This window comes from Mirounga leonina, unplaced genomic scaffold, assembly GCF_011800145.1.
Source record: "Mirounga leonina isolate KUSES-001 unplaced genomic scaffold, KU_Mleo_1.0 Mir_93, whole genome shotgun sequence".
NCBI lineage: Eukaryota > Metazoa > Chordata > Mammalia > Carnivora > Phocidae > Mirounga > Mirounga leonina.
In genome coordinates, this window is record NW_023270854.1 from 56876091 (window position 1) to 56901515 (window position 25425).

Sequence of the window (25425 nt, forward strand, 5' to 3'; positions counted from 1 at the left end):
AATAGAATTGGAGTTAATTTTTAATGCTGAGAAAATCCAATAAATGGAAATGAGACATAACCCATGTCTTTTACAGAAAAGCTTTTTATATGTAAGAGATTTAAAAAACTATATTTGTAAAAAAAAGGATCACTAGTGTTCTCATCAGGTACCTACACCATGTGCCCTCCCGCATCACAGCTTCATGAAATGATCTATCTAGTCCATGGTGATGACAAAATTATTGAAGAACTCTGTCGTTATCTTCTCGTAAGAATGAACAATCTAGAAAACAAAGAATGCCAGGAAATGGACCTGGAAATAGGATTCACATGAAGTGGGGGAAAAGAATTAACATTGGTAGGATTATATTTGCCTGGCTCTCTTTATTATCTCTTTGAATTCCCATAGTAACCCTAGAGGGTAATTTCTCCTATTTTGGAAGAAGGGTAAACTGAAGCTCCAGAGGTAATTCATGTGCCTACGCTCTTAGGCTGATTAAAACAAAACAGAAAGTCAACCCAAGCCTTTCTTACTCCAATTCCCATACCTTTTCCACCTTCCTGCTCTCCCTGAGAGCCCACTAGTGGTCACTAATTTCAACAAGCCTCTCTGGCTTCTACAGTCTTCAGATCCCTAGATGGATCTGTGGCATACGCAGTCTTCCATCTTGACTTCGATGGGAGAGCTATAATGTTCAGTTTTATGATCCTAGTGATTATTTCTTAAATATGCATTTAAAGTTATTTTTAAAGAAAAGCATACCTAGCAGTAAGTACACAAATTATAAGTGCCCAGCTTGATGTATGTTCTCAAGCTAACCTACACCCATTTAGCAAGAATGGAAATTGAGAGACAGAATATTACTAACACCTCACAAACCCCCCTCATGCTCTCTCCCAGCTTAAACTCAAGATCAAAGAAGTCAACATCTCCTGGTTTTAGCAGTGGTTCCTGATATTCGGTGTAGGGTATATACACAGAGGCTGCCCATGGTCAGTTCATAGCTGCAGTTTAAGTGCACTGTGTTCTTAATGTTCTTTGCAAATGGAACTAGGAGGAAAACTGAAAAGATCGACCAGAAATAATGAGTCTGCCATCTCACGCATTTTTCCCCCAGCACCCTCTATGCCGGCTTATGAACTCGAGACCCCTTTGAATCAGACGGACAACACAGTGACAGTCATGCTGAAGCCAGCACACAGCCGAGGCGCGCCTGTCAGGTACTGAGCAGAGGAGGGGTGGGCTGGCTCCAGGGAGATAGACACTGACATCAAATTGATGAATTTCTTGACTGTGTTTTCTAGGGATTCGATGCAAACAGCAGGCAGCATGTAAACCCATATCTTTATTAGCTCTAATTAAAAGAAATGACTCGGGAAAGGGGATGTGCTTTGATGTGGGGTGTGAGCAAGTATTGTGAACAGAGTTTGATGCTGTTGCAAGTGGGTTGTTCTTTGAAGATACGGAACAAAAGCCTTAGTCTGTTGAGAGGTGGCTTTACTTCTAAAAAGCAATTGCTTGCTGCAATTTAGTTACCCAAGGGCTGATGACATTTTGATCCTGAGCTCTGTTCTTTAAATGGACCTTTGGTTTTTTGCTTGTTTGTTTGTTTACCTGGGGCTTTAAGTCAGTTAACTTTTGGGAAATGGGCTAATCTCTCCATTGAATATGTGGTGTATATTTATTTTTTTAAAAGAAACCAATGATTGGAAAGAGCATTGTGAAGTCTTTATTCAAACATATTTAAGTTTATTACCAACATGTAGGCCCAATTTCTCATCCCATGATGATTTATATAGCTAAGAAATTACAAAGTGTAACTTTTACGGTGAATGAATAAAATAAATTTATTCTTCCTAGGAAGGAGCAGAGGAATGCCTGAATAACTCTTGAGCATGAACTTGTCATAAGCTCATTAATCTATATAAATGAAATTGCTACTTGTTTCAGAAGGATTTAGATATTCTGTACTATCAGAATAGATTCCCTTCAAAATAACCTATTATTCTGAATAGCATACCCCGAGGAAACATTTACATTCCTATTTAAGGCTATATAGGGCTTGTTTCCATACTCCTTGTGTAGAATTTTACTCCATTAACCTTTTGAAACCTGGCTCTATTTGATCATGTTTTCACTATAGTGTCATAGGGCAATCAGTTGGACTTCTTTCGACATGATAAAATATGTACAAGTTTCAATTCACAGAGTTAGCAGTAAAAACAGAACAGCATTTGTTGATAGTAAAGTCCGATTAGGGTGGGATCGCAGAAATTTTTATTTGAAAAATCTAGAAAATTTTATGACACAATTTCTAGTTCACTCTGTTGACTTGACACAGTAGTAAGGGATTTTCCTGTCAGGGATTTAGGACCGCCATTCATAAGTGCAGTCTGTGAGAACACTATGAAATATGTCAAAGCTCTATTCCAAATTTAAGATATTATTACTGCTAGAAAAATGTAGCCACTGACACTACCTAGGCCCTTTGTGTTGACTTGTGTGCAGTACCGAGGGGTTGCCCTAATCCGAATGACTCAAGACACACACTCATTAGACGGCTGGCCAAGATCCGAATGTATCTGTGGCCGTGGGTCAGACGTTTTTCACTCCAGAAAGTTGAAGTATTATTAAATGAAAATTGATGCTCTGACCATGTCCTTGGGAGCATCATTTTCTTGTGACCAATTTAAAAGTGGTCTAGACTCAGCAATGCAGGCTGTTAGGACAGGGGTCCGTGTTCTCCTACCCGAGCATCACAATAAAATGAAAACATACAGCCCACTCATCTTCAAGGCCTCCAAATGGAAGGGATCTGAAATCCTAACCATTTCTCCAAAACAGCCAGTTATTCCCAATTCTATTTTATTCTCACATAAACTCCTTTTTCATTTTCTGTTCTTATTGCCTTTTTCCTTCAAACACTTTCAGTCTGATTTTCGTCCACCTCTCTGTATAGATCTTTTCAAGTCTGAGTTTTCAAATAATATTCCTTTGGGCCACCTATATCAGCCTCCTCCCCAGTTCTCCTTTCCTTACTTTTTTAAAGTGCCTCTTGCATTCCAAACTAGTATTCATATTTTCTAAGCATGCCTTTCAAAGGCATTGTCTTGTTGTTTTCTTTTATACCTTTCTAGTTGTTTTGGGGAGACTGGAGCCTTACCATTTAGTTAATTGTAGATATCTTCAGGCTTTTTATTCTTACGTTATAAAAATACACATTCAAATGCTTGTCAGAGTGTCCAAAATACACGGCTTTGCCACGTTTCACATCATTTCTTAAAGGCCAGTCACTAACTCTGCTAACATTTCAGTATTCGTCATCTAAATCTATGCTGGAATCGAGATCAGTTCTTATGGACAGTATTCAGTAAGCATTACAGGGAAACCCACTACAGGTATCACCTTAATTGGAAGGATACTTACCTTAAATGGGTAAATTTTATTGGCACAAATTTGAGAATGGAAATTATCTTGACCCCCCCAGTCAGAAAGTTGTGGGGTTTTTTTGTCATTGGGTTGGGCGTTTTTTGTTTGTTTGTTTGTTTGGGGGGGGGGTTGGCTTTTTTGGTTTGTTTTTAGTTTTTTGAATTTTTTTTGCAGAAAAGTGAATGTTCTTTTCAAGGGATTTGGTGTTACAGTACAACATAATGGGACTGATTATCTATTGAATAGATGCTAGACCAATATATCTAGAAAGACTAGTTTGGAAAAAATGTCCATAATACTCTCAAACTAAATGAGGTATATCAAAATTTTCAATTTCATTTAGTGTTTAGAGAAATGAGAACTCTGATTAGGGAATCATGGAGACCTAAAATATAAAGCCATAATGTAGATTAAAACATTTGAACACATCTGGAAATTTGCAAAATGCACATGTAGTCAAACTGCAATACAAGAAGGCTTTTCCCAAATGATAAGATAAATACTAGAAGAAGGAGGGAAATAGAAGTAAACATCTGTTTGCTTTCCTGGATTTTGCACAGTGTTATATGCTCAAAAATACTGACATTGTATGATTTCCAAAGCCAGTTCTTTCAATTGATTTGATTTTTCTTTAATCCATAATCATTGATGTTAAAAATTCAGCCCCACTTCATTTATGCACTTCACTAAGTAAGGTGGTTCTGCATTCATTCCATTACAAACACTTAGCTTGCTTAATGCAGATTCTTAAAATTGCACTAAATGTAAATGATTGCTGTCTTTTTATTGATCAACATATCAGCTCTGTCACATAAAATTATTTAAATCCTGAAATGACCAGGAAGAACACAAATTCCATCATTCTAGCTAGTAAACTAGCACCTAGGAAAGAATTTTAATGTCTGTTCATGGATCCAATTTTTTTTTCTTTAATAAGACAGGGGAAAGCTTAATTTTCTTTTACTCATTTAGAATCCCTTCATTTCTCTCTCTTCTCTCCACTGTTCATTACACGCAGACATAATCCAACAGAGAAAATCCTTGTAATTTGCCAGTAAAATAGCAGCTCTAAATAAAGAATGATTTTTACACAAACTATGTGCTTTTCTTGCACTAACAAAGATTCTCTCCGTGATTTTACTCTCATGATATATGTACTATGTGCCAATGTCCCTCATTAATGATATTTTATAGTCTCATGGTCTACAGCATGAGACTCCTTCACGTTGTTGCGCCTTAGGTGATGATATTTTCAAATGACTCTCATTTTTGTTCTTTAGGCATTGTTGCTTCAATTTATTCATAAATGTTTTGGAGCTATATGTCTTCTTAATTAAAACAGTGCTTGAATATGTTAATTAAACATTCTGATATTCATTTTAGTGAAATGTTAGAAAATTATCATTTTAAGTACTCATTCTTTGATTCATTCATTCAGGAGAAACTACCGAGTGGGGAAAACATCTATTAAGTTGCCTGTCCGTGGGGATGGGAGGTGGGCAACAATCACAGCAACAACCAAAACATTAAAGCTGATGCCTAAACATGCGAATACACTTTTAATGGATGGCAGCCACCTTGTTCTTCTAACAGGTGTAGTCCTAATTATTTTAATGCTGTGCTTTACTGTCACTGGTAACTTCTTATACTACTGATATCTTTGCAATGAACGCTTCCTCAATAGTTATATTTAAAAAGTGAATAGTTCCGGTTGCTGAGAATCAGGGCCACAGTCTTAAAGCAAATAGGAACTTCACTACATTGTGAATCTGGAAGAGATGAGGCCATAAGGAAGAGATGGAAGAAATATTTTGCCTTATTTCTTTAAAGCATGTGTCCTGCTAGGTAAGATTTCAGATGAGACAGGGAATATTTTCTGTTAGTAAAAGGTAGGCATAAATGTTTTATTCATCCGAAACACTTTTGATTTTAAAAAAAGACTTGTACCATATAAAAACTTTAGTTTCATGTATAAATCAAGAATTTATTTTTTTTATATAATATGTTCGGGTTTTTATTAAACAGATTTCACCCTAAATTCATTACTGTGGTAGACTTGACAAATGTGTGCTGTTTTCATTTACTCCTCTTTGTCACTTTTCCCTGATGCTGCTTTGCCTTAGGTAGGTAGCCAGCAAAATGTGTACAGATCTTAAAGCCTCATTGTTCACTTCTAGTATTTCCTGATTTAGCCAAACTACTCATCAAATATTCTTCTGTAACAAATCAGATAGAAAATATAAAAAATGTATTAAAGGATGCTATTTTTTTCTTATAACTGAGCTCTTTGTTGTTTGAAAACTCTATGCTGTGTTCTTAAACCAAGGTGAAGGACAGGTTTTCATTCCATTGAACATAAATAGTCAGTAAAGCAATTGTATTTATCTTAAGAAAATTTGTTAAATTTCCTAAAAATGTTTGATTTGATCCTGGAGCTGTAGGGAAAACGAGATTTGTTCTTTTTGTGGCCAACAGCTTGCACTCATGTTTCCAGCTGGTTACCACACAGAAGTTATTATTAAAGGGATTCAGCAGGAGAATGTCAGGGAGTCTATGAAAACTGCCACCTCAGAGGGGACAGTGAAACAGATCTTTTGACAGTAAAAGCAAGGAAAGAGATCATTATAGTTAATGAATGATAGGAGATAATCATGCGTTTGGTTTTAAGAAGTTTCCTGTAGAAATTACACTTTTTGGCATATAATTAATTTTGGTTTAGGAAGTTTAATATTAGGAAGTATGGACCAAATATTAATTTTTAAAAAGTTATTTTAAGGCAGCGGCACTCCGTTTGATTGTCTACCATTAGTAAGTCCAAGGAAAGACATTTTCACTCTATGACCACCACCGGCTTTGGCTAGCCCATTCTCTTCTGCTTCATGCAAGGAGCCTATAAGTAAATAAACATTATGAGGTTCTTGCGAGGATTAAAAAAGGTAATATTTTTTTAAAAAAGCATTCCAAACTGTACTTCACACCTACTAACTGCTGTATCAGTGTTTTTTCTTACATCGGCCCTTTCAAACCATGTCACTAGGTGGTTTGTGTTGTTTCTTTTCATAGGACTAACTCTGGTCCTCTAGCTCTTCCTTTTCTCATTTTTTTTTTAAATCTGATATCACAAAAAAAGGTCTTAATTTTACAAGAAAAATAAATTAAGGATTTAACAGTTGTCTATCAATAAAATCATTAATAATAGAATGCCAATAAATTCTGGTATCTCTACTACATTTTGAAATTTGATTGCATCTGGCTACCTATTTATTTCTGCATTTGCAAGTTTTTAGTTAGGAATTGATATTACAAATAGTTAATGAACTCTTCGCTGTCCCAGTTCTGTAGTACAGCTCTTTAAAAAGGTTAGATGTTTCCCTGCTGGCTCCTGAATCATTAGCTAATTATAGTTATGGCCATCTCTACTGAATAAACTTAACCATAGAACAAAAGGAAACCGAGCTCTGTTTATAACCATTCTGAAAGTGAAATTCATAATCTGACACCAGTGGGGAGTTGGTGAGACACGGAACTTGGCTCAATGATGTCTAATGTTCTGTTCACCGTTGAAGAGTCTGATTCTTCCTCCCATTTCTTAAAAAATATCTGTATGTATATTGTGATTCAAGTACCATTTTATGGTCATTTAATCATTATGATTATGCTAGAATTTATTCCCTAGATTATCTTTTTAATCAGAACAGTTTTGTCCAAGAATTTGATCTTGGGTCAGAGGAACCAGTTAAATAATGATTTGCAAATATTTTTTATTATTTTTTCCCCAAAAGTTTATGCCTTTATTTTATTTTGTTGTTGGAATGACAATATTATTCTGAGAATGGAAAAACTATCATGTAAAACCTCACAGCACAGAGTTTACCTTAAGATCCAAAGATCCTGTAATACAAATTTAAAGTAATATAATTTTAAATTAGCCTATTATAAGTCAGTGTATAATTTCCATATCTAAACAGCGCTTTGCTCTAAATTAATTAGAAACTGCTGAATCTGTCAATAATCAAGACCATTGTGACCTGAGACACAAGATAGCATCAGGTGTCATGCATCACCTTTTAGGCAGGCAGGCAGAATCACTCTTTCCTCCTTTGGCATATTCTAAGGAAGAAAGAGTAATATTCAAATAATTACTCTGTTTTATGGGTCACATAAATTGTGGACCTAACTTTTAAAATGAGCCCCAGGATATAGGGAAAGGACATACTCGGAAGTTAAATAAACCTAGTTTCAAATCCCAGCTCTCTCAGTGACTAGCTGTGTGACTGAAGAATCACATCTCTAAGCCTCGGGTCCCTCATCTTTGAAGAGCAAGGTAATATCACCTTATCTCAGGAGTTGTTAGGATTATAATTATTAAGTACTCACTAGGTTTCGGGCACTGTGCTGAGTACTGGGAACACAGAGGAGCCTGTTATGGGCTCTCTTCAGGGGTTAACAATCTAGATGGGAGCGACCAGCATGTCATCTGGTGGCCTGTTGCAGGGATGAGGACTGGCACAGAGAGGCCAGGGGCAGGGGTTGTACACAGGACGGTCAGGTAAGACTTCAGAGAAGCAGCTCTGAAGCCAAGCAGCTGAATCTTGCAGATGGATATTGTCCAAGAGATGTATGTCCTGGGGAGGAATTTGCGGAGGAGGTTAAGTGTGTGGCAGGGAATAAATAATGAGTGAGACAGATGAGTTCCAAAAGGGCAAGGAGGGCTGAGCGAGTTGGCCTGATCTGGGAATGAGAAGTGTGTTAAAATTAGAGTGGTAGAAGGGGCGGGGGGTGGGGGGGGGTGGGCAGGGAGATTGGGAGATCGGGGCTAGATTGGGCAGCCTTATGCTCCGTGCCAAGGAGTAGAGATGTAGCCTTTCGGCAATGAGTAGTCACTCAGGAGCTTTAGGCAAGGAAAAAAATGTAAGGAAGATCAGCCCTGCAGTGGGGGAAGGGTTAGCCAGGGACACAGCATAGGAGAGCTTCAGAGGAAGTGTGGCTTGTGGATGTGCTGAGCCCACTCTTCCTTTCCACTGGGCCCAATTACCAAACTTTAGGCATGAAGGGAAGGGATCCTGCAGGTGCCACATGTTAATTTTTATTAGAGACAGTATTTAAAGGAATCCAAACCATTTAGTCCTTTTTAGGGGGAAAAACATATTGACTAACCAAAGCAACTAGTGATATTAACTGTTTAGAGTATTGTTAAAGTGGACACTGGAACACTAGAAACTGAAAGCTGATCTTAGCAATGACTATCTAGTAATTTATTGGTAATTACTAATTGTATGAATATTTTTAAATCTCAATTTTCCCAAGCCATAGAAACATGGCATTATTAGTCCCCCTGCTTGCTGAGAAGCTTCTGGATCTTTCTCCTTTTGCTTCCTTCCTTTTGCTACGTCACCCTAACCCCTTTGCCCTGAACCTGTGCTCGCTGCTTTTGGGATGATTATAATCTGTACTGGGTTGTGTATGCAATGCCTGCTGAATGGACACCCTGGTGTCTTTGCCTACTGAAAGCCAGAGTGCAGAGGCTTCTCTGAGCACCAGTCTGTTTAGCGGATGGTTGTGGCTAGTTCTTGCCTAGGGCCAGGGAAGACCCAAGTGTTGGATCATACTATATCTTGTTTCTGCTGTCTCAAAGGAATCCATGCTTCTCTCAGAAAAACTAGGTGCTTGAGACTGAAACTATAGATTACGTGAAAGCCTTTGAGTATTGTGTACACTAGAAGCCAAAAGTTATGCATGACTGTCTCCCTAGAGGTGAGAGCAGGTAGTGCTCTGCATTCCCTGACCCAGACTGACAGCCGCCCAGAAACCATCCATCAGGGTGACGGAGGTAAGCATACAGGTTGATCTCATTTTCCACTGACGATAGAGAAAGTTACATGCTGCTTTCCCCCCATCTCTCTGGACCATCTGTAAATGTTAACAGTGGAATAATTTACAAGTAGTCTTTGTTGTAAATCCAGTGCGCCAGAAGGTTACAAATGCCTTGAACTGAACACTGCATCGCCTTAGTTACAAATCCCAAAGACGCTATGCCCTTTGCTCTCAGGAGCTGCTAGGTCTTCCTAATCACAGTTATTGATTCCAGGGTATTTAAGGGATGAATTTCTAGAGGCGTTCTGAGCTAAGACTGAGAGCCTTTGGGAGCAAAGATCTTGGAAATTTTGATGAAGACTAATTGATTTAACTATAGATGCCTCATTTTTACTTTTTTAAAGTGCTAAAATCACATATATCTGAGAGAAAAGAGCCCAAGTTCTAAGAGGCTGATCAAGTCATGTGTGGCGCAGAGCCGGCAAGCCAACCCAGTGCGCTGCTTAGAGCCACAGGCTTTCAGAGCTGAGGAGCAGCCCCGAGAGGATCTGGCCACTTTCCGGTTGTGACAGCACTTTTGGTCCTGTTGTGGGGGCATAGCCATATCATGAGTGTGGTTTTCCATCAGCAGAACATTTCATCCACCAGCACATATAAATACATTCAGTGTGATTGTTGATGGCGAGAACACTAAAGCCCACAAAAATTCTGACATGCCTTCTGTTTCATCAAAAATGATTTCATTAAATATATTATTATCTGATGCTTGGTGGTCACCTGTATTTGGTTTCCAGCTACTTAACTAATACTCCTGTTTGATGTCAGCCTGTTTGATAGCAGAACCTCAGGAGCTCTGGGAGTTTTTCCATATCACCACATCGCTTTGGTGTGGTTCCCTGTGTCCTAGTTATTCTACTTCTCTGCTTTGACCTGAAGGTAAATATCTTGACCAGTGTTGGTGCAAGTGTTTTCTGCTCAATGAGAAGCCATAAGAGCTCTCTGCATTGTTAGTATCTAACATTCTTGTCCTCTGCCACATTGCAAAGTGTTAGAGCAAATTTCACAGTTGACATTTGGCTATTATTCAGTCATTCTTCATTCATTTACCAAATATCTACTGAGCACTTTTATGTTCAAGTCACTGTGCTAAGATGGTGATCAAGCTGGAGAGAAAAGTCCAGAGTATTCCAAGAGCATCTGACAGAGGATGAAATCTCAACCAAGGATCAGGATAAGCTGTTCAGGTTGAAATGCAAAAGAGAAGTAGGAGGTAGCCGTGAGGGGCTAAATGCAGGTACAGGTCTATCCAAGAGAGGAACAACCTGGAGAAATGCCTGGAAGAAGAGAAAGTAAAGAGATGTAAACTGGGGTCATCTTCGTAAATACAATTAAAAACACACACAGAGTAAATGAGGTTTGACTAGCACTCAGGAGTGATTAGATTTATGCATTTAATGCTGAAAGTGAGCATTTTCCTACATATAAAATTCATGTAAATGTAATAGGAACTGCAAAAGGATCATAAAATAATTTTCATAATTTAGTTTCTGAGTATCATTCACTACCTCAAACCTAATTAAGTGTGCAATAAATGTTTATTGAATTGAACCTCATCTTTTTCTTGTGAGCAAAAGTAACTTCTATAGATAAGAAGCCAGAGGACTAAAATCTCCTTTTAACTAGTTGGACATATTGGGAGCAAGAAAGATTTTAAATTTATATTTCCATCCTTAAATAAAAGTTATATACCATGTCCTGTCCATATAGGACAGAAGCATGAAAGAATACCCTACCTTTACCCTTGAATCAATTTGTCATTTTTTTAATTAGAAGAGGAATTCAGAAAAGCTATCAAATAAGCCATTACTCCAAATTCAGATTCCATCAGGAAGATCCCTATAATCGTGCACATCTGTACTGACTCTTTTGGAAGCTATCATGCTTCTCACCTCTCAAGATCACTGCCCCCCCCCCCCTTTACTTCCATCCTCCCATCACTGCCTTAGTTCATGCTTTTGCCTTTCTCAGCTCTCCAGTCCCCACTGCACAATGTGGCTGCCCAGATCTTTCGCTCTCCTGCTCCATAATTCATCAGGGCTTCACCATTGCCCTCATGATATATCCAGACTTTGTTTAACATGGACAGGGTCTCTATCCAGTCATTTCCTGGGTCAGCCTCCCTTCTGGCCATCCTAAAAAGATGTAAATATATGCTCAGTGCTGAGAATATGCCAGGTTGCAGTTGATGTGTTTTTAGGATGGAATCTTCTTTCCTCTTCCCTCCTCTACTCACCCACAACCCCCAACACACGCAAATGATGGGACTGTAGGATTTTTAATGGGGCAGAGATATGATTGCATTTGCACATTAGATCAACCACTGGGGCAGGGCCAGAGAGGAAGGAAAATTGACCCATAAGTCTTCCTGGCAGAAAGTTAACAGGTTGCCCAGGTGGGTGCTTCGGTGTCGTGGCCCCCACCAAACCCGGGGGCTGTTGGGTGGGAGGAGGCTGGCAGGTGCTTCCATGGTACACTCTGAGTTTTCTCCAAATGACTGAAGTGAGTGGAATTTGATGTCTCTGATGTAAATCATTCTAGGACTTCATCTAATTAAAAGAACATTTGGCATGGGCCTGAAGCCTTGAGGTTGTGACCTTGGGCTATCCTGTGAACTTTGGGCCTTTCTTCAGTTCTAAAACTGCAGTCCAGTACACGCTCCACCTATCTCACAGCCTTGTCAGGAAGATTAATTCAAGCAAAAGTTCTTTGTAAACTGTAGTGCTTAAAAAGGGTAAAACTATGATATCAGGATCTGCTCAACAAAGCATGTTGGCTAGATTGCTATTTAATCTGGATTCCTTTATTCCCTGCTTTTGATAATAAACTTCAGATTTCTAATCATCACTGTCCTTTAACATTTATGCCCATTTACTGTGATTATCACTTAAATAGGATCTATGTTCTAGGGGTGCATGGGTGGGGCTCAGTCAGTTAAGCCTCCCAACTCTTGGTCTCAACTCATGTCATGATCTCAGGGTTGAAGATAGAGCCCTGCATTGGGCTCCATGCTCAGTGTAGACGGAGTTTGCTTGAGATTCTCTCTCTCCCTCTCCCTCTGCCCATCCCCCTGCTCGCACTCTCTCTAAATAAATAAATAAATAAAATCTTTAAAAAAATTATAAATAAATAGGATCTATGTTCTAAAGGTAACCCATATTTTGACAGTAATTTTATGGAAGTTGTAAGAGCTATGTGTATTAATACTGTACGTTCATCTCAAAAAATCATCAAAGTTTCAGAAGACCTTGTGTTCTGTCAACCACTATTGGATGGAGAAGTTACAAATACCAGCTCTTTTCTGGGAAGTAAGGCACAAAGGTCTTCAGAATCATAAACAATGTAGCCAACCACCGCATGGAGTTTGATGGTCTTGGGTTTAAATCCTGGTGTGTGTTTACACTGTTAACCTTGGGCAGGTCATGTAACTTTTTTGAGTCCCATTCCCCTCATCAGTCAGATATGAGTAATAATCTACCTCAGAGGACAGCTGAAAGAGTAACAGTCAGCAAAGCACTCAGGATAGTATCTAACACAGATGTTATCTGCTTAACATAGGAAAGCTTTTCTTATTTATTATTGATGCTATTCTGGCCTATACTGATGGCAATAACATTAACTAGATAATGTGGTGGCCCCTTCTGCCCACTAGGTCCTACTATAATATTCCTGAACTTCAGTTATTATCTGAGCAGTCTGTCATACAGGAATAATAATTACGATAATAAAAAATGAATAATTATTGTGACTTGGACTGAGTAGCTATCATGTGCCAGGCTAATGCTTGGTCCTTTATGAAATGGTTTCTAACCATCAAGAGCAGACATCCTCATCAGATGCCAGCATCCTTGTACACAGGAGGTACTAAGGTCTGGGGAGGTGAACTCTCCCTGTGCAGCCCCATGTGACCAGTGAAGCCAAATGCACGTCAGGCACGTGCTCCCTCCCAGGAGCGTCCCTTCTCGGCCCATAGACCTCTTCCCTGCAGACTCTCTCAGGAACCCAGCCTGGTTACACCTTCCTTTGCAGACGTGGGCCACATCGCAAATTAATATCCTCTTCTTCATTGTCTCTTCTAGTGTTAAGAAAACATGTTAATTATACCTTCGATTTTAGATTATGATCGTTGGAATCTTTGGGGTTTATCCCTGTTACCTCTTAGAGATTAGGAGGGTTTTTTCATGTTGTTCTCTTCGTTATTATTTTGAAACCAACTTATTTGTTTCTTTTTTTGGTGAAGCCCAACTCCCATTACAACTTACTCATTGTTTAGCAGTACAGTTTTGAGTACTTGGAGGACTTGGATTAAACAAATTTGCTTTAGTGTATTGGATTGTTTTAATCAAATCAGTCTTTTTTGTTGTTGATATATGTGTTCTTTTTCATTTCACCATTCTTAATAGTCTCCAGAGAATGAAGAAAAAAAGATACCAGTTCTTTTGAAATGCTTATTAGTGGCTTTTTAATTGCTCCCTCTTATTTCTTGAAGAAATGTGAACTACAGGAGCATCATAAATTTGGGGGCTAAATGTTCTTTTGTCAGTGCTTGAATCTTTTGAAAGGTTCTATCTGGTTCTATTCCTTAAATTCTTTGAGGAGAAGAGCTCTAAATATCTGACTTCCAACCTAATTTTTTTTTCCTTTTTTTCATTGGGATACACATAATCACAAAGACCAAAATGTCATTCAATGGTAAAACTTCAATTTTATATTACTATATTGGGCTTGGTTTTTTTTATTACTTCTTATAGCTGAATTGCAACAGTGTGTGTTAACAAAAGGTGCTAAATCTCTTATTACCACCACCACCATCCTTCCCCCACCTGATTTTAGGTGAATTTTATTGTATTAAAAAATAATACTCTGGATTCCTTTACTGCCAGGAAACAAAGATCATTTTTATTAATGTTGCTTCTAGGATGACAATGTCAGTCATCTCTTTGAAAATTCATTTTGGAAACTAAGTTTGTTCTTCAAGAACCCTTGAAAAGAAGCTTTAAAAATGGCAAGGGAAGATAATAATAATAGAGTAGATGTATTTGAGCATTTATACAATGAAACTTAATTTAACTTTCCCTCAAACTCCATTTCAAACTTGCTTTTTGTGCATGAAAATATAGTGCATAGCTTTCCTTCCCCTATTTTTCAAATTTTCTCCTCTTCAACATAATCTCCTCTGAAGGATTCTATGTATTAGATCAGAGCTCCGGTGTTATTACCAGGGCCTCCGCGGCAGGTGCACCAGGGAGCAGAGGCCCCCATGCTCAGGACAGCAGCTGGGCCTTCCATAAAGCAGAGAAGCTGCTGGTGGACAGGGGCAGCCGGAAATGGCTCTCAGGGCCAAACTTGACAACCACCCCCAACCCCAAAACACAACAGAACACAGCTGTAGGGGCACCTGGGTAGCTCAGTTGGTTAAGTGTCTGCCTTCAGCTCGGGTCATGATCTCAGGGTCCTGGGGTCAATTCCCACATCGGGCTCCTTGCTCTGTGGAGAGCCTGCTTCTCCCTCTCCTTCTGCTGCTCCCCCTGCTTGTGCACGCGCTCTCTCTCTTTCTCTCTCTCAAATAAATAAATAAAATCTCTAAAAAAAAAAAAAAAAAACCCACAGCTGTAGTATTTTGATTTGACCTTAATGATTAACATGGATATCAATTGAAATACTGACATTGAGAAACGATCGTAACCTGAGGATTGATCATACAAGGCAGAAAGAATAGTTGCAAATTTGCCTGACAGCGATTTGGAGAGAGCTACGTAGAGCAGAACAGAGACCAGGACTGCATGTTTGTGGGCTTCTTTCCCCACCCACCCCCAGAGAGCAGAGGCAGCTCGGGTCTTGGTCCTCACAGGTGGCCATGGGGGTCAAGACAAGGAGCCCTGCTTGCCATGCCCTCTAAGGCAGGTTTCAGGGAACTCTTGGGGCAGCACTTGGGGAGGTATCCAACCTAGGGCACAGCCCATTACCTTCAGTCTGCTGTACTATTTATTGATAAAGGGTCCTTACAGGTTCTTGGAAGCTGTTGCAAGCAGGCATTAGTGAGTCTGAGGTTAAAGCTTGTTGGAACTCCGGTGGGGTTTTGTTAGCACCAGTGGTTGGAGAGAATGGGGACTATATAGGGAATCTAAAGACATTAGCTTTTTTGTTTGTTGTCATGCCTTTAATTTGGGAAGAAAGCTGGTGGCTCTAGGCAGGACAACAGTCTTTGGGTGTTACTGGTGGGAATGTTCAGGTACTAGGTCCAGCCCAGATGTCCTCAATGAAGAGATGCTGTAAGAGCTTGGCTTAAACATCATCACTCTTCCCCTGCATTCCATTACACTTGGTACAAACCCAGATGAGGTCCCTGTCACAGCAGTTGTTTGTTTGAGTGACCTATTTCTAATACCCTTAGGCTGGTCTTCTCAAGGACAGGGACAGTCTGTGCCAAATTCCTCCTCCTGTTCTTCCCTCGTGCCTGGTACCATGCTTGTGAAACATGATAAATATTGTAAAAAGGAAGGATGGAGGACACATGAATGAAATAATTGTCTTCTCACGTATTGATGTAGAGACTTGCCTAATCTTGTGCCAGGAGTTATAAAATATTAGATCTTGAAAGGATCTTATTGGTTAGTCGATGATTTAGTGGCAAAGCTGGACCCACTTGCCTATGGTATGGTGACTCCCAGTTCAGTGTTCTCTCCATGGCACCCACCTTTGGTTCACCTGCCTTTTGTTTTTTTGTTTTTGTTTTTTGTTTTTTTATTTGTAATTTTTTTAATTTGAATTCAGTTAGCCAACATACAGTACATCATTAGTTTTTGATGTAGTGTTCAATGATTCATTAGTTGCATATAACATGGAGTGCTCACACATCACATGCCCTCCTTAATACCTGTCACTCAGTTACCCCATCCCCCACCCACCTCCCTTTCCACAACCTTCAGTTTGTTTCCTGGAGTCAGGAGTCTCTCATGGTTTGTCTCCCTCTCTGATTTCTTCCCATTCAGTTTTCCCTCCCTTCCCCTATGATCCTCTGCACTATTTCTTATATTCCACATATGAGTAACACCATATGAGAATTATCTTTCCCTGCCTTTTGGATGGTGGCATTTATTTTCCAGCTCACCTAGCCTGCAGTATTATTCCTTTTAGGGACCGAAAGATTCTGAATTGAATATAATACAAACATGCAATAATGAAAACATTTAGTGTGGCTTTGATGGTATTTGATTTCCATTTTTATTCAAATCACTAGTGCTTTTTAAGAAAACATACTTTCATAATAGTAGCCGACCTTGAATTATAATTTTTACCATCATATGTTTGTTATGAAATTGTGATGATTAAATTATGATTAGCTTAAGTGAAATAAAATCTGCAAAGGAAAATGTCTTCGTTTGTGAAAATGGGGAGAAATCATTCTTAAAGAGGTTCCACCTAGGACTAATTTACTTGAAATTTGGTGCCTGTTGTGAAGATTAATAACAGGTGGCCTTTTACAGAGCTGCTCAGCCTGAGTCTAATGTTTTAGTTGTTCCTTTATTATCCCAAACCTCCATAACTAAAGGATTTTTTTCTTCCTGCCCTTTGTTCACAATATGGAACTGTAATTGACTTCATATTTCTCACCCAACCTTTCAGCTGTAATTAATATTTTATTATATCAGATTTTATCACTAACTAGCAGAGCAGCAGGGTATCGGACCGTACGCTCAGGCATGCTTGCACATACACACATACATGCATGCACACACACGTGCACGTGCACACACAGACACACAAAACACCAGTAACTTACGGATGCTAGGCAAGCTCCTTGTGATGAATTATGGCTGAGAGAACGTAAAATATATTTGTGGTGTCCCACAAATATTCCAAAGCAATTTATGGCCAATCTTAATCTGGAACAGAGTAGGACAAAGAGAAATTAAAGTTGCTAACATAAAATATTCAACCCCCCAGATCTATTTATGCTGTGTGGTGTGTTACCCAGTGCCCACTCTCTGTGCAAAACTAGTTATCAGTCATCATTTAGTGACTTAATGAACGGGACTGTGTCAGGTCAGCAACTCTCAGCACTAGTGTTACATGAAGGACTCTGAAGAATCCTGGTCATGGTGGTAAACATATTGAACATATTGAACTGACCTTTTATCCCCCTAATTTTTAACTGGTGACAATACTTTTAAAGCTTAGTTTAGTTGTACGAGGTTGTTTGAATTATTAGGGTGTTGTTCCAGTAAGTGTTGACAGGTTTAGGACCAAACTTTGGTTTGGGAAGGGGAAGGATCAAACCAAAAACAGGAAGAAAATAAATTCTGTGTTGTTGCATGGCAGTAAACTTTAATTACACATTTATTTTACATGCTTTGCATCTAATTTATACTTTCATTTTCTATTGCCCCCCAAAAAGTAATCTTCAGGAAGACAGAAATACCAGTCTTTATTATTTTTTATACATATAGAATAGATGGTTTTACCAAAAATTGCAAATCAAGCTAAAAGGCACTATTAGGTACCATGAAATGAACAATATTCTAAGTCCTTGAAATGATCAGAAGTGCAGACTTTAAAGGATTAGCAAAAGCAACAATGAAATGGATTGTTAACTTCTCTCCCTCTCCCCACTCCTCCTCACCCCCTGTTCTGCTATCTGGTTGGATAACCTTCCAATATTTTATGCTGATAAGAAATAGAATAAGTGGATAAGAAAAATGGACTTAACAACTAAGGTGTTTAATCTTGAAATGAATTAAGACCAAAATTTTAAAGTCAATTTCAACTCTGCAGCAGGCTTCCCCTCAACGTCTTCAAAGTTAGAAAAAACCAAAAATATCTCATCACATTTGAACTTTCAAGTTTAACAGAGTACATGAAAGATGTTCCGATGTTCTTCTCTAGGTTATACGTCATGTGCTAGTCTATATAAATGCAGATTTCTTATCCTCCTTGTAAAAGCCTTAGAGTTTTGTTGTAGGAAAGCCTCGCATAAATTAAACTTTAAATTAAATTTCATTCCATAAGAAAGTTATGGTATAGTGATGTCACATTTTTGGCAGATTCATCTTCACTATGGATTGTGCCTTCATATTGCAAATACCATAGGAAGATTTTATGTTACTTTAAATTCCGGAATAGTGGAGGAATCAGGATAGGGATGGTGTAATTTTAATAAACAAAGGGAGCATGAGTAATACATTAAAAGGATAATAGAATTTTAATTCAGCTCACTAAGCTAGAAACTTCTGCTTGGTTTTCCATCCTCGAGAACTTGCTTTTTTTAATCATCTTCTTAGAAAAACCATTCAGAGAGAAAGATTTTCAAAGCTACTTTTTGAGATTGCAATTGTGGTTGGACAGATTTTATGAAATTCACTAGTGAAATAATGTTATTTGCACCAGTGAAAAACATATCAGAGAGTTCTGTTGAGGTGCCATTGACCTAGGTGCCAATAATGTGTTAATTTCCATCAGGAAGACAGCAATGTGTGGCAGTTGGGCAGCAGATAGGATTTAGCTATTTTTCGTTAGTGCTTGGACGTTGATAAAGGGGAATAGAAAAGAGCTGCTTGACCTTTCAGTGCTTAAATTATTAAAGAGCAAATAGATTTGAGGTCTGGATGCTTGCAAATCTAATTTCTCTTGTGGAGCAAGGATGAAAAGACATTTTAGGTCTGAAATTGCTCTAGTCAACTTAGTTCTTCCTTTAATATATCTGAAGATGGGTAGATGGTAGCCATTTAAAAAGTAATATATCTGTGGAGTGGAGCAGAGTGTATAACATATCAGCTGGCTGCAGTGGGGACCCATTAAATGATCATTTAATTCTCAAGTTTTCATCTAATCCTCACAAAATTCCTGCTTGGAAAAATTAATTTCTTCCGCCCATATTCACATAGATGGCATTTAAGTCACAAAACAAAATTTTCTTTCATTAGGAAATGTCAAATATCATATTGTTCAAGTTAAAATAGGGCAGTGCCTGGTACGTAGCAGGTGTTCAAAAACATTTCTTAAGTTAATAAATGAGTATATATACACACAGCACAGCACACATACTAGCAAAGTTGGGGAAAAGATGAATGGGAAGTAAGAGATGAAGGTGTGAGAGGGGATAGAAAAACAGAGGAGTCAGTGTTTGATTCTCTCAGGGCTCATATTTAATCGTGGGTTTTCTTGCATAAACTTACAATCTAACCAGCATCCTCTCATCATGAAACCTGTTTTTTGTTTTTTTTTAAGATTTTATTTATTTATTTGACAGAGAGAGACACAGCGAGAGAGGGAACACAAGCAGGGGGTGTGGGAGAGGGAGAAGCAGGCTTCCCACGGAGCAGGGAGCCTGACGCGGGGCTTGATCCCAGGGCCCTGAGATCATGACCTGAGCCAAAGGCAGATGCTTAACGACTGAGCCACCCAGGCACTCCATGAAACCTGTTTCTTGATAATTTCTTCTTCTCTTTGCACTTGGGTATTCAAGAAATGAATACAAAATAAACTTAGTATTAAATTTTAGTAAAGCAGGGCATATTTGTGATTACCAGTGTATTTCTTCCCTACCACTACATATAATGTATATAAAATAGAAATTACTTGTGGATTATATTATGCTTTCAAAAATATGTGCCTCATCATCCACTTCAGAGTGTGCTGAGATAGAGATGACTAAATCACAGACCTGTTCCTCCAGGAACTTGTGAGGTTTTTGAAAATATTGATAAATAGACACAAATGATTAGTAGTCTTTACAAGAAACATATTTTTGTGAGTGTGGAGCAAAGCAAGAGTACATCAAAATGGGGGAGCAGATCATAAGCCCCTGAGAAAAGGTTCATGAGAGGGTCTCAATCTTTTTATGACTTCGGGTCATCTGCTGAGAGTGGCGAAGGATTTCTGTGTGTTGGGGAAAACAGCATTTCAAGAACAAACTTGGGTCCAGGCCAAGGTAGAGGAATAGAGGACAAGGTGTTTGTGATAGGAGAATTCAAGATGGTGGCACTTGGACAGTCTGGAAGTGGTTGTGCTAGTCTTTCATCTAGAGGAGTTGGAAATGAAAAGTGAGTGATTACTGTCCTTGGTGCCATTGGTGACAGAGTTGCTGGTTGGGATCAAGAGCTGGAGAGGACACCAGCCAGGTGCTGGCCTCAACTGCAGATCCAGGAGCATCCTCCCTGGAAATTATTAATGACTCAGCAAGAGATGGGAGAGTGAGTTGAGGTCAAAGGTGAAATTACCATTTATAGCTCTGTTTATGTGATAAATGAGAAAGAATATACAATACTCAAAGTCAGTTGATTCTGGGAAGTAGGTGGGGACCAGTTTGTGTGTCAGTTGTGTCTGCATAAGAGGGGAAGATGCCCCTGGGGCAGACAGTTCACATGAGCCCCTTAACCAGGGCTTTTACAGGTGATGCTAGTACTGCCTTGTCTGATGGTCATGAGACCACGTCTGCTACTTCATCACCTGTGAGCCCCAGATGGAAAAGGCACTTCACCTCTGAACCCCAGTTTTCACACCAGTAATATTTTACTGATATGTAAAGGAAAATAAAGCTGACCTGTGCAAGTCTCCCAGCCTAGTACTTCCTGTATGGAATAATTTCTGCAAATTTTTTCTTCATATGTATCTTCACATTTCCACTTTGTGTAGTATATGAGTTTTACAGAGTTGTTTTTAAAGTGAAATTTTGAGAGGCCCTTGGTGACTCAGTTAAGCATCTGACTCTTGGTTTCGGCTCAGGTCATGATCTTGCATAAATTAAACTTTAATGATCTCAGGTCGTGAGATCAAGCCACATGTCTGGCTCCACGCTCACCTGGGAGTCTGCTTGAAGATTCTCTTCCCCCCCCCCCCCCACTCATGCTTGTTCACTCTTTCAAATAAATAAATAAATCTTTAGATTTGCTCTCTGGGCAAATGTACTCAGCAGTTGAAAATAACATTTCTATTTTGCTATGATTTTGTGGGCCAGCAAAGGCTTGTCTGCACAGTTGCTGCTTGGGGTCTTGGGGCTGCCATCATGTGATGTTCAGCCATGTGGCCTTCCACAATGGTCCACACACATGGGCATCAGTGATGCCAGTTGTTGGCTGGGAGCTCTTTGGGACTGCAGAGCAGAGTGCCTGCATGTGGCCTCTCCACTGTGGCAGGTTCAGGGTGATTGGACCATATACATGGTGGCTGGCTTTTTCTTCCAGAAAACTATCTTCCCTGGGGAACCAGGCTGAAGATGGCATGACCTCCTCTGACCAATGCCTTGAGAGTTACCCATTGTCCCACTGTTACATTCTTTTGGTTGTATGTTGTCATTAAGATTGGTCAACCCCATTCTTGATGGGCTACATGTAAGAAGTTGCAGATATATTTTAAAATCACCACATCTAACCATATATGTAGGAAGTCAGGGAGAAGGGGGTGAGAAATCAAAGTCCACTTTACCTCCATATGTGTTCCTTGTCCTCCATAGAGGATGATTCTTCCTTTCATGTCAGATCCATCACACAGTGAGAATTCTACCAGATTTGGCGGAGTGTTTTACATAATCAATAGAAAATCTCTAATGTTAAGAGGTTAGGAAGTATTTCTGGTTTTTATTTAAGTTTACATCACACTCAGAATTTGCTTTATCATTGTACTGTAATCCTATTGTACTACCTGTCTAGCAGTCATTCTGATGTTCTACAACAGTTGATTTTTATTTGGACAGAATTACAAACTGAACTGCAGCTGCTACATTGCATTCCTGTAATGGAATGTGTTAAGTAGTTGTACTCCCAGAAATAGGTGATTTCACTGAGTGCATATTCGGAGTTCACAAGGGCAACACCCAAAGAGGGACCTCTCCAGGCCCTCCCCAGGCAGGTGGGGTTGTTAGGCACCTCTCTCCTGCTCTTCTTGGGCAATAATGAGGACCCGTATGAGCAACTCTAGGATTGCAGCATTGTTCCAGGGAGTCGTGGTGCTTTTCTGATACAGTGAGAACAAGTTACATTTCCTTGCCAGGATCAATCTATTCTGATTCAGTTCTTGAAAGCTGCTGTCAAGTGTTAGTTTTGCTCAGTATCAGAAACTTATTTTCACCAAAACTGCACAAATGTTCATCATTCTGGTAAAATATATATCTTAATAGAAACATCCATCCCTTCAAGATTTGTCCCATTCTCCTATGGCTACTTTGAAATTCAGACATTGGAAGGGGGCGGGGAGGAAGGGGGGTAGGTGCTGGGACACCTATCCTTGCAGGCATCTTCGGAGCATGCTCATCCCCATCTTATCTTTATATATAATTCAAAAACCTGGTTCATGACCTACTCTTAGAAACTGCTTGTAACTCCAAGGCTTTTGAAATTCCAGTCTCTTTGCTCTCCTTACATCATCTCTTTCCATTGATCTGATATGGTGAAGGGCAAAAGAATATAAGAAAATATGGGAAGTTAAACTTTACTTAAACATGAATTACGTATTGTGTTTTGTGACTTGTTAAAACTTCACGTGCATTCATACAGCTGTGATTGAAGAAAATAATACTTTGCCTTTTTTTAAAAAATAAACTTACAGTGAATATAATTTCACTTATTAGGTAAATTGAGTTACATGTGAGAAAAACATTATTTTAGTGTCCTGCTCACATAAACAGCAGAGATTGTTATATAATTTTTTTTTTAAATTTTCGTGAACTTTGTTTCCCTCAATACGTTGTATTATCAGAGGTGAGAGAGTTCTATGGGAGAATATTAAGCTCCTTCCCGCTCTTACATTGAGCAAGTGTTGAAATGTTGAGTGAGTATCCATTATATACTAGGCACTTATTATTGACTATATCCAGTGCATTCTTTATTTTGAATATCCGGTGGGCCCCAATTAAAGGCAAAGGGAATCAGCTCAATTATCATAAAATATCACTGATAGTGCTTCTTTTTCCCCTAGCGTCTATCAAGTAGTTGTTGAGGAAGAACGTCCTCGAAGAACTAAAAAGACAACAGAAATCTTGAAGTGCTACCCTGTGCCAATTCACTTCCAGAATGCGTCAATATTGAACTCACAGTACTACTTTGCTGCAGAATTCCCAGCGAACAGTCTCCAAGCTGCTCAGCCTTTTACTATTGGTGATAATAAGACATACAATGGATACTGGAACACTCCCCTTCTCCCCCATAAAAGCTACAGAATTTATTTCCAAGCTGCTAGTAGAGCCAATGGGGTAAGTTTTATAGATGGCTATTTACTTAGGCTATTTAGAGTTATTAATGTGAACATAGATTAAAGAAGATAGTCATAAGAAAAAATAAAGGCATGTTTTTGTGTGTTTTAACTTGGAACAAATGGGGGTTTTCTTTCTCTTTCTAAACTTATTTTCACCTAGAGAAATTTATGGAAAGAAATGAATATATTTGTATTTGTGTTGGTAGGAAGAATGTATTGTCAACACGATGGTTTTTATTTTCAGTTTTTACCTGCTATCAAAAGTTGGCTAGCAATTCTGCTTAGCTTACTATTTTACAGGAAAATAGTATAGCTACAACACATACATTCAGCTCATTTAAAATTTTGTGAGATACACAACATATGTCTTTTCAGCATATTCTATCCCATTTCTTTGGTTTCACGAGAGTTTATACTTCCTATAGCTGTGACTAAATTAGGTGTCTTTTTTTTTCCTAAGAGAAAACAGCTTTAGAAAGATAAGATGAAAACAAAATAAAAACTATGGAGTCATGGGGCGCCTGGGTGGCTCAGTTGGTTGGGCGACTGCCTTCAGCTCAGGTCATGATCCTGGAGTCCCGGGATCGAGTCCCACATTGGGCTCCCTGCTCGGCAGGGGGTCTACTTCTCCCTCTGATCCTCTTCCCTCTCGTGCTCTCTGTCTCTCATTCTCTCTCTCTCAAATAAATAAATAAAATCTTTAAAAAAAAAAACCAAAAAACTATGGAGTCATTTCTGAATTTTTTTCCCTTTCCTGTTCAGGCCAACCCAGAACTCTGGTAAGATATAAGATATAAGTCGCCTTAAAAAGAAGTGTGAGTTTTCCAGATACCACCCTCCTTCACAGTATGAGTTTAAGTATCATCACTGACTTGACTTTTGCCAGTGAAAAGGGGGGGATTCTAGGACCCTGAGTTCTCCTCCAGTAGTATCTGCCCAGAGAGCAAGCAAGGATCTGAAGAAGCCAGGGCCACTAGGCAGAAACATTTTGGGAGTAGCTCCTCATTCATCATCCGCTCCAGAAATTCCCATGGCCGCCAGCTCTGGAGCTGGAAAATGTATCTGAGCGTGGTTCAAGTAGTAATCATCTTGTGAACATGTATCTTAGCGGGGTTCCAGAAGTAATCATCATGTGATTAACACCACACTCAGAACAATGAGATCATTCCTTATTGGCATTTACATAGAATGACAGATAGTTTTATTTGTTTTAAATAAAACATGAATAGTGATTTTTTTTCCCCTCTTTATTTGACACAGGAAACCAAAATAGACTGTGTCCGAGTGGCCACAAAAGGTAGGTTGAAACTGTGGGATGCTCTCCCAGTTTATGTCCTTTAAAAATTTAGATGGTATTTCAAAACTTCTTGGAATGTTAACTTCATTGAAAGAAGTGTGTGTATGGGTGGGTGGGTGGGTGTGTATTAGAGTCTTAGCAGTTAACATTGCCTCACTATTTCATGTAGATACTTTTTAAAATAAGGAATCATATAATTGTGTTCCAAGCAGTTTTCAATGGTTAGCTTTTTCAAAATTCTTTTAAAATAAAAACAATGTCTATGTGATCTTAGTACAGGTTTTTTAAACCAGAGGAGTACTATGACTAATGAATCTTCATGTGCAAAGTAGTAAAATATTGCCTGCTAGTTTTAAGCAAATACTTAGTTATAAGAGCTCTCCCCAGGGGAGAGCATGGGCTTTTTTTGCTGATGATGGGTCTGTTGAACCCAGTAACTGGATGATGTTAGTGGAACTTCTGTTTCCCAGACCTGGTTAAACTTCTGAGAAAATGTGATCAAGGACCAGATGTAGAAGTGGCTGGGGCAAACCAGCATAAGCTCACCACACACAGCCTTCTAAAAAAGAGAGTACAGTTGTGTGTGTGCATGAGTTGTAAGGTCATCTTCTCAACCTTGCAGCGTGGTTTTAACCAGCATATGGGAAGCATATGAGAAA

The 25425-nt window shown here is 39.0% G+C and overlaps 1 protein-coding gene across 3 annotated transcripts in view; it reads left to right on the top strand.

The window, feature by feature from the left end:
• Nucleotides 1-25425, top strand: part of PTPRM (protein tyrosine phosphatase receptor type M) — an 806716-nt gene that overhangs the window by 498940 nt on the left and 282351 nt on the right. For all 3 annotated transcript variants that reach the window (XM_034995810.1, XM_034995812.1, XM_034995813.1), the window contains 3 exons: nt 1100-1202; nt 23194-23467; nt 24730-24766. In XM_034995810.1, coding sequence (XP_034851701.1) covers nt 1100-1202; nt 23194-23467; nt 24730-24766 — 414 coding nt within the window. The remainder of the gene's footprint in view (nt 1-1099; nt 1203-23193; nt 23468-24729; nt 24767-25425) is intronic.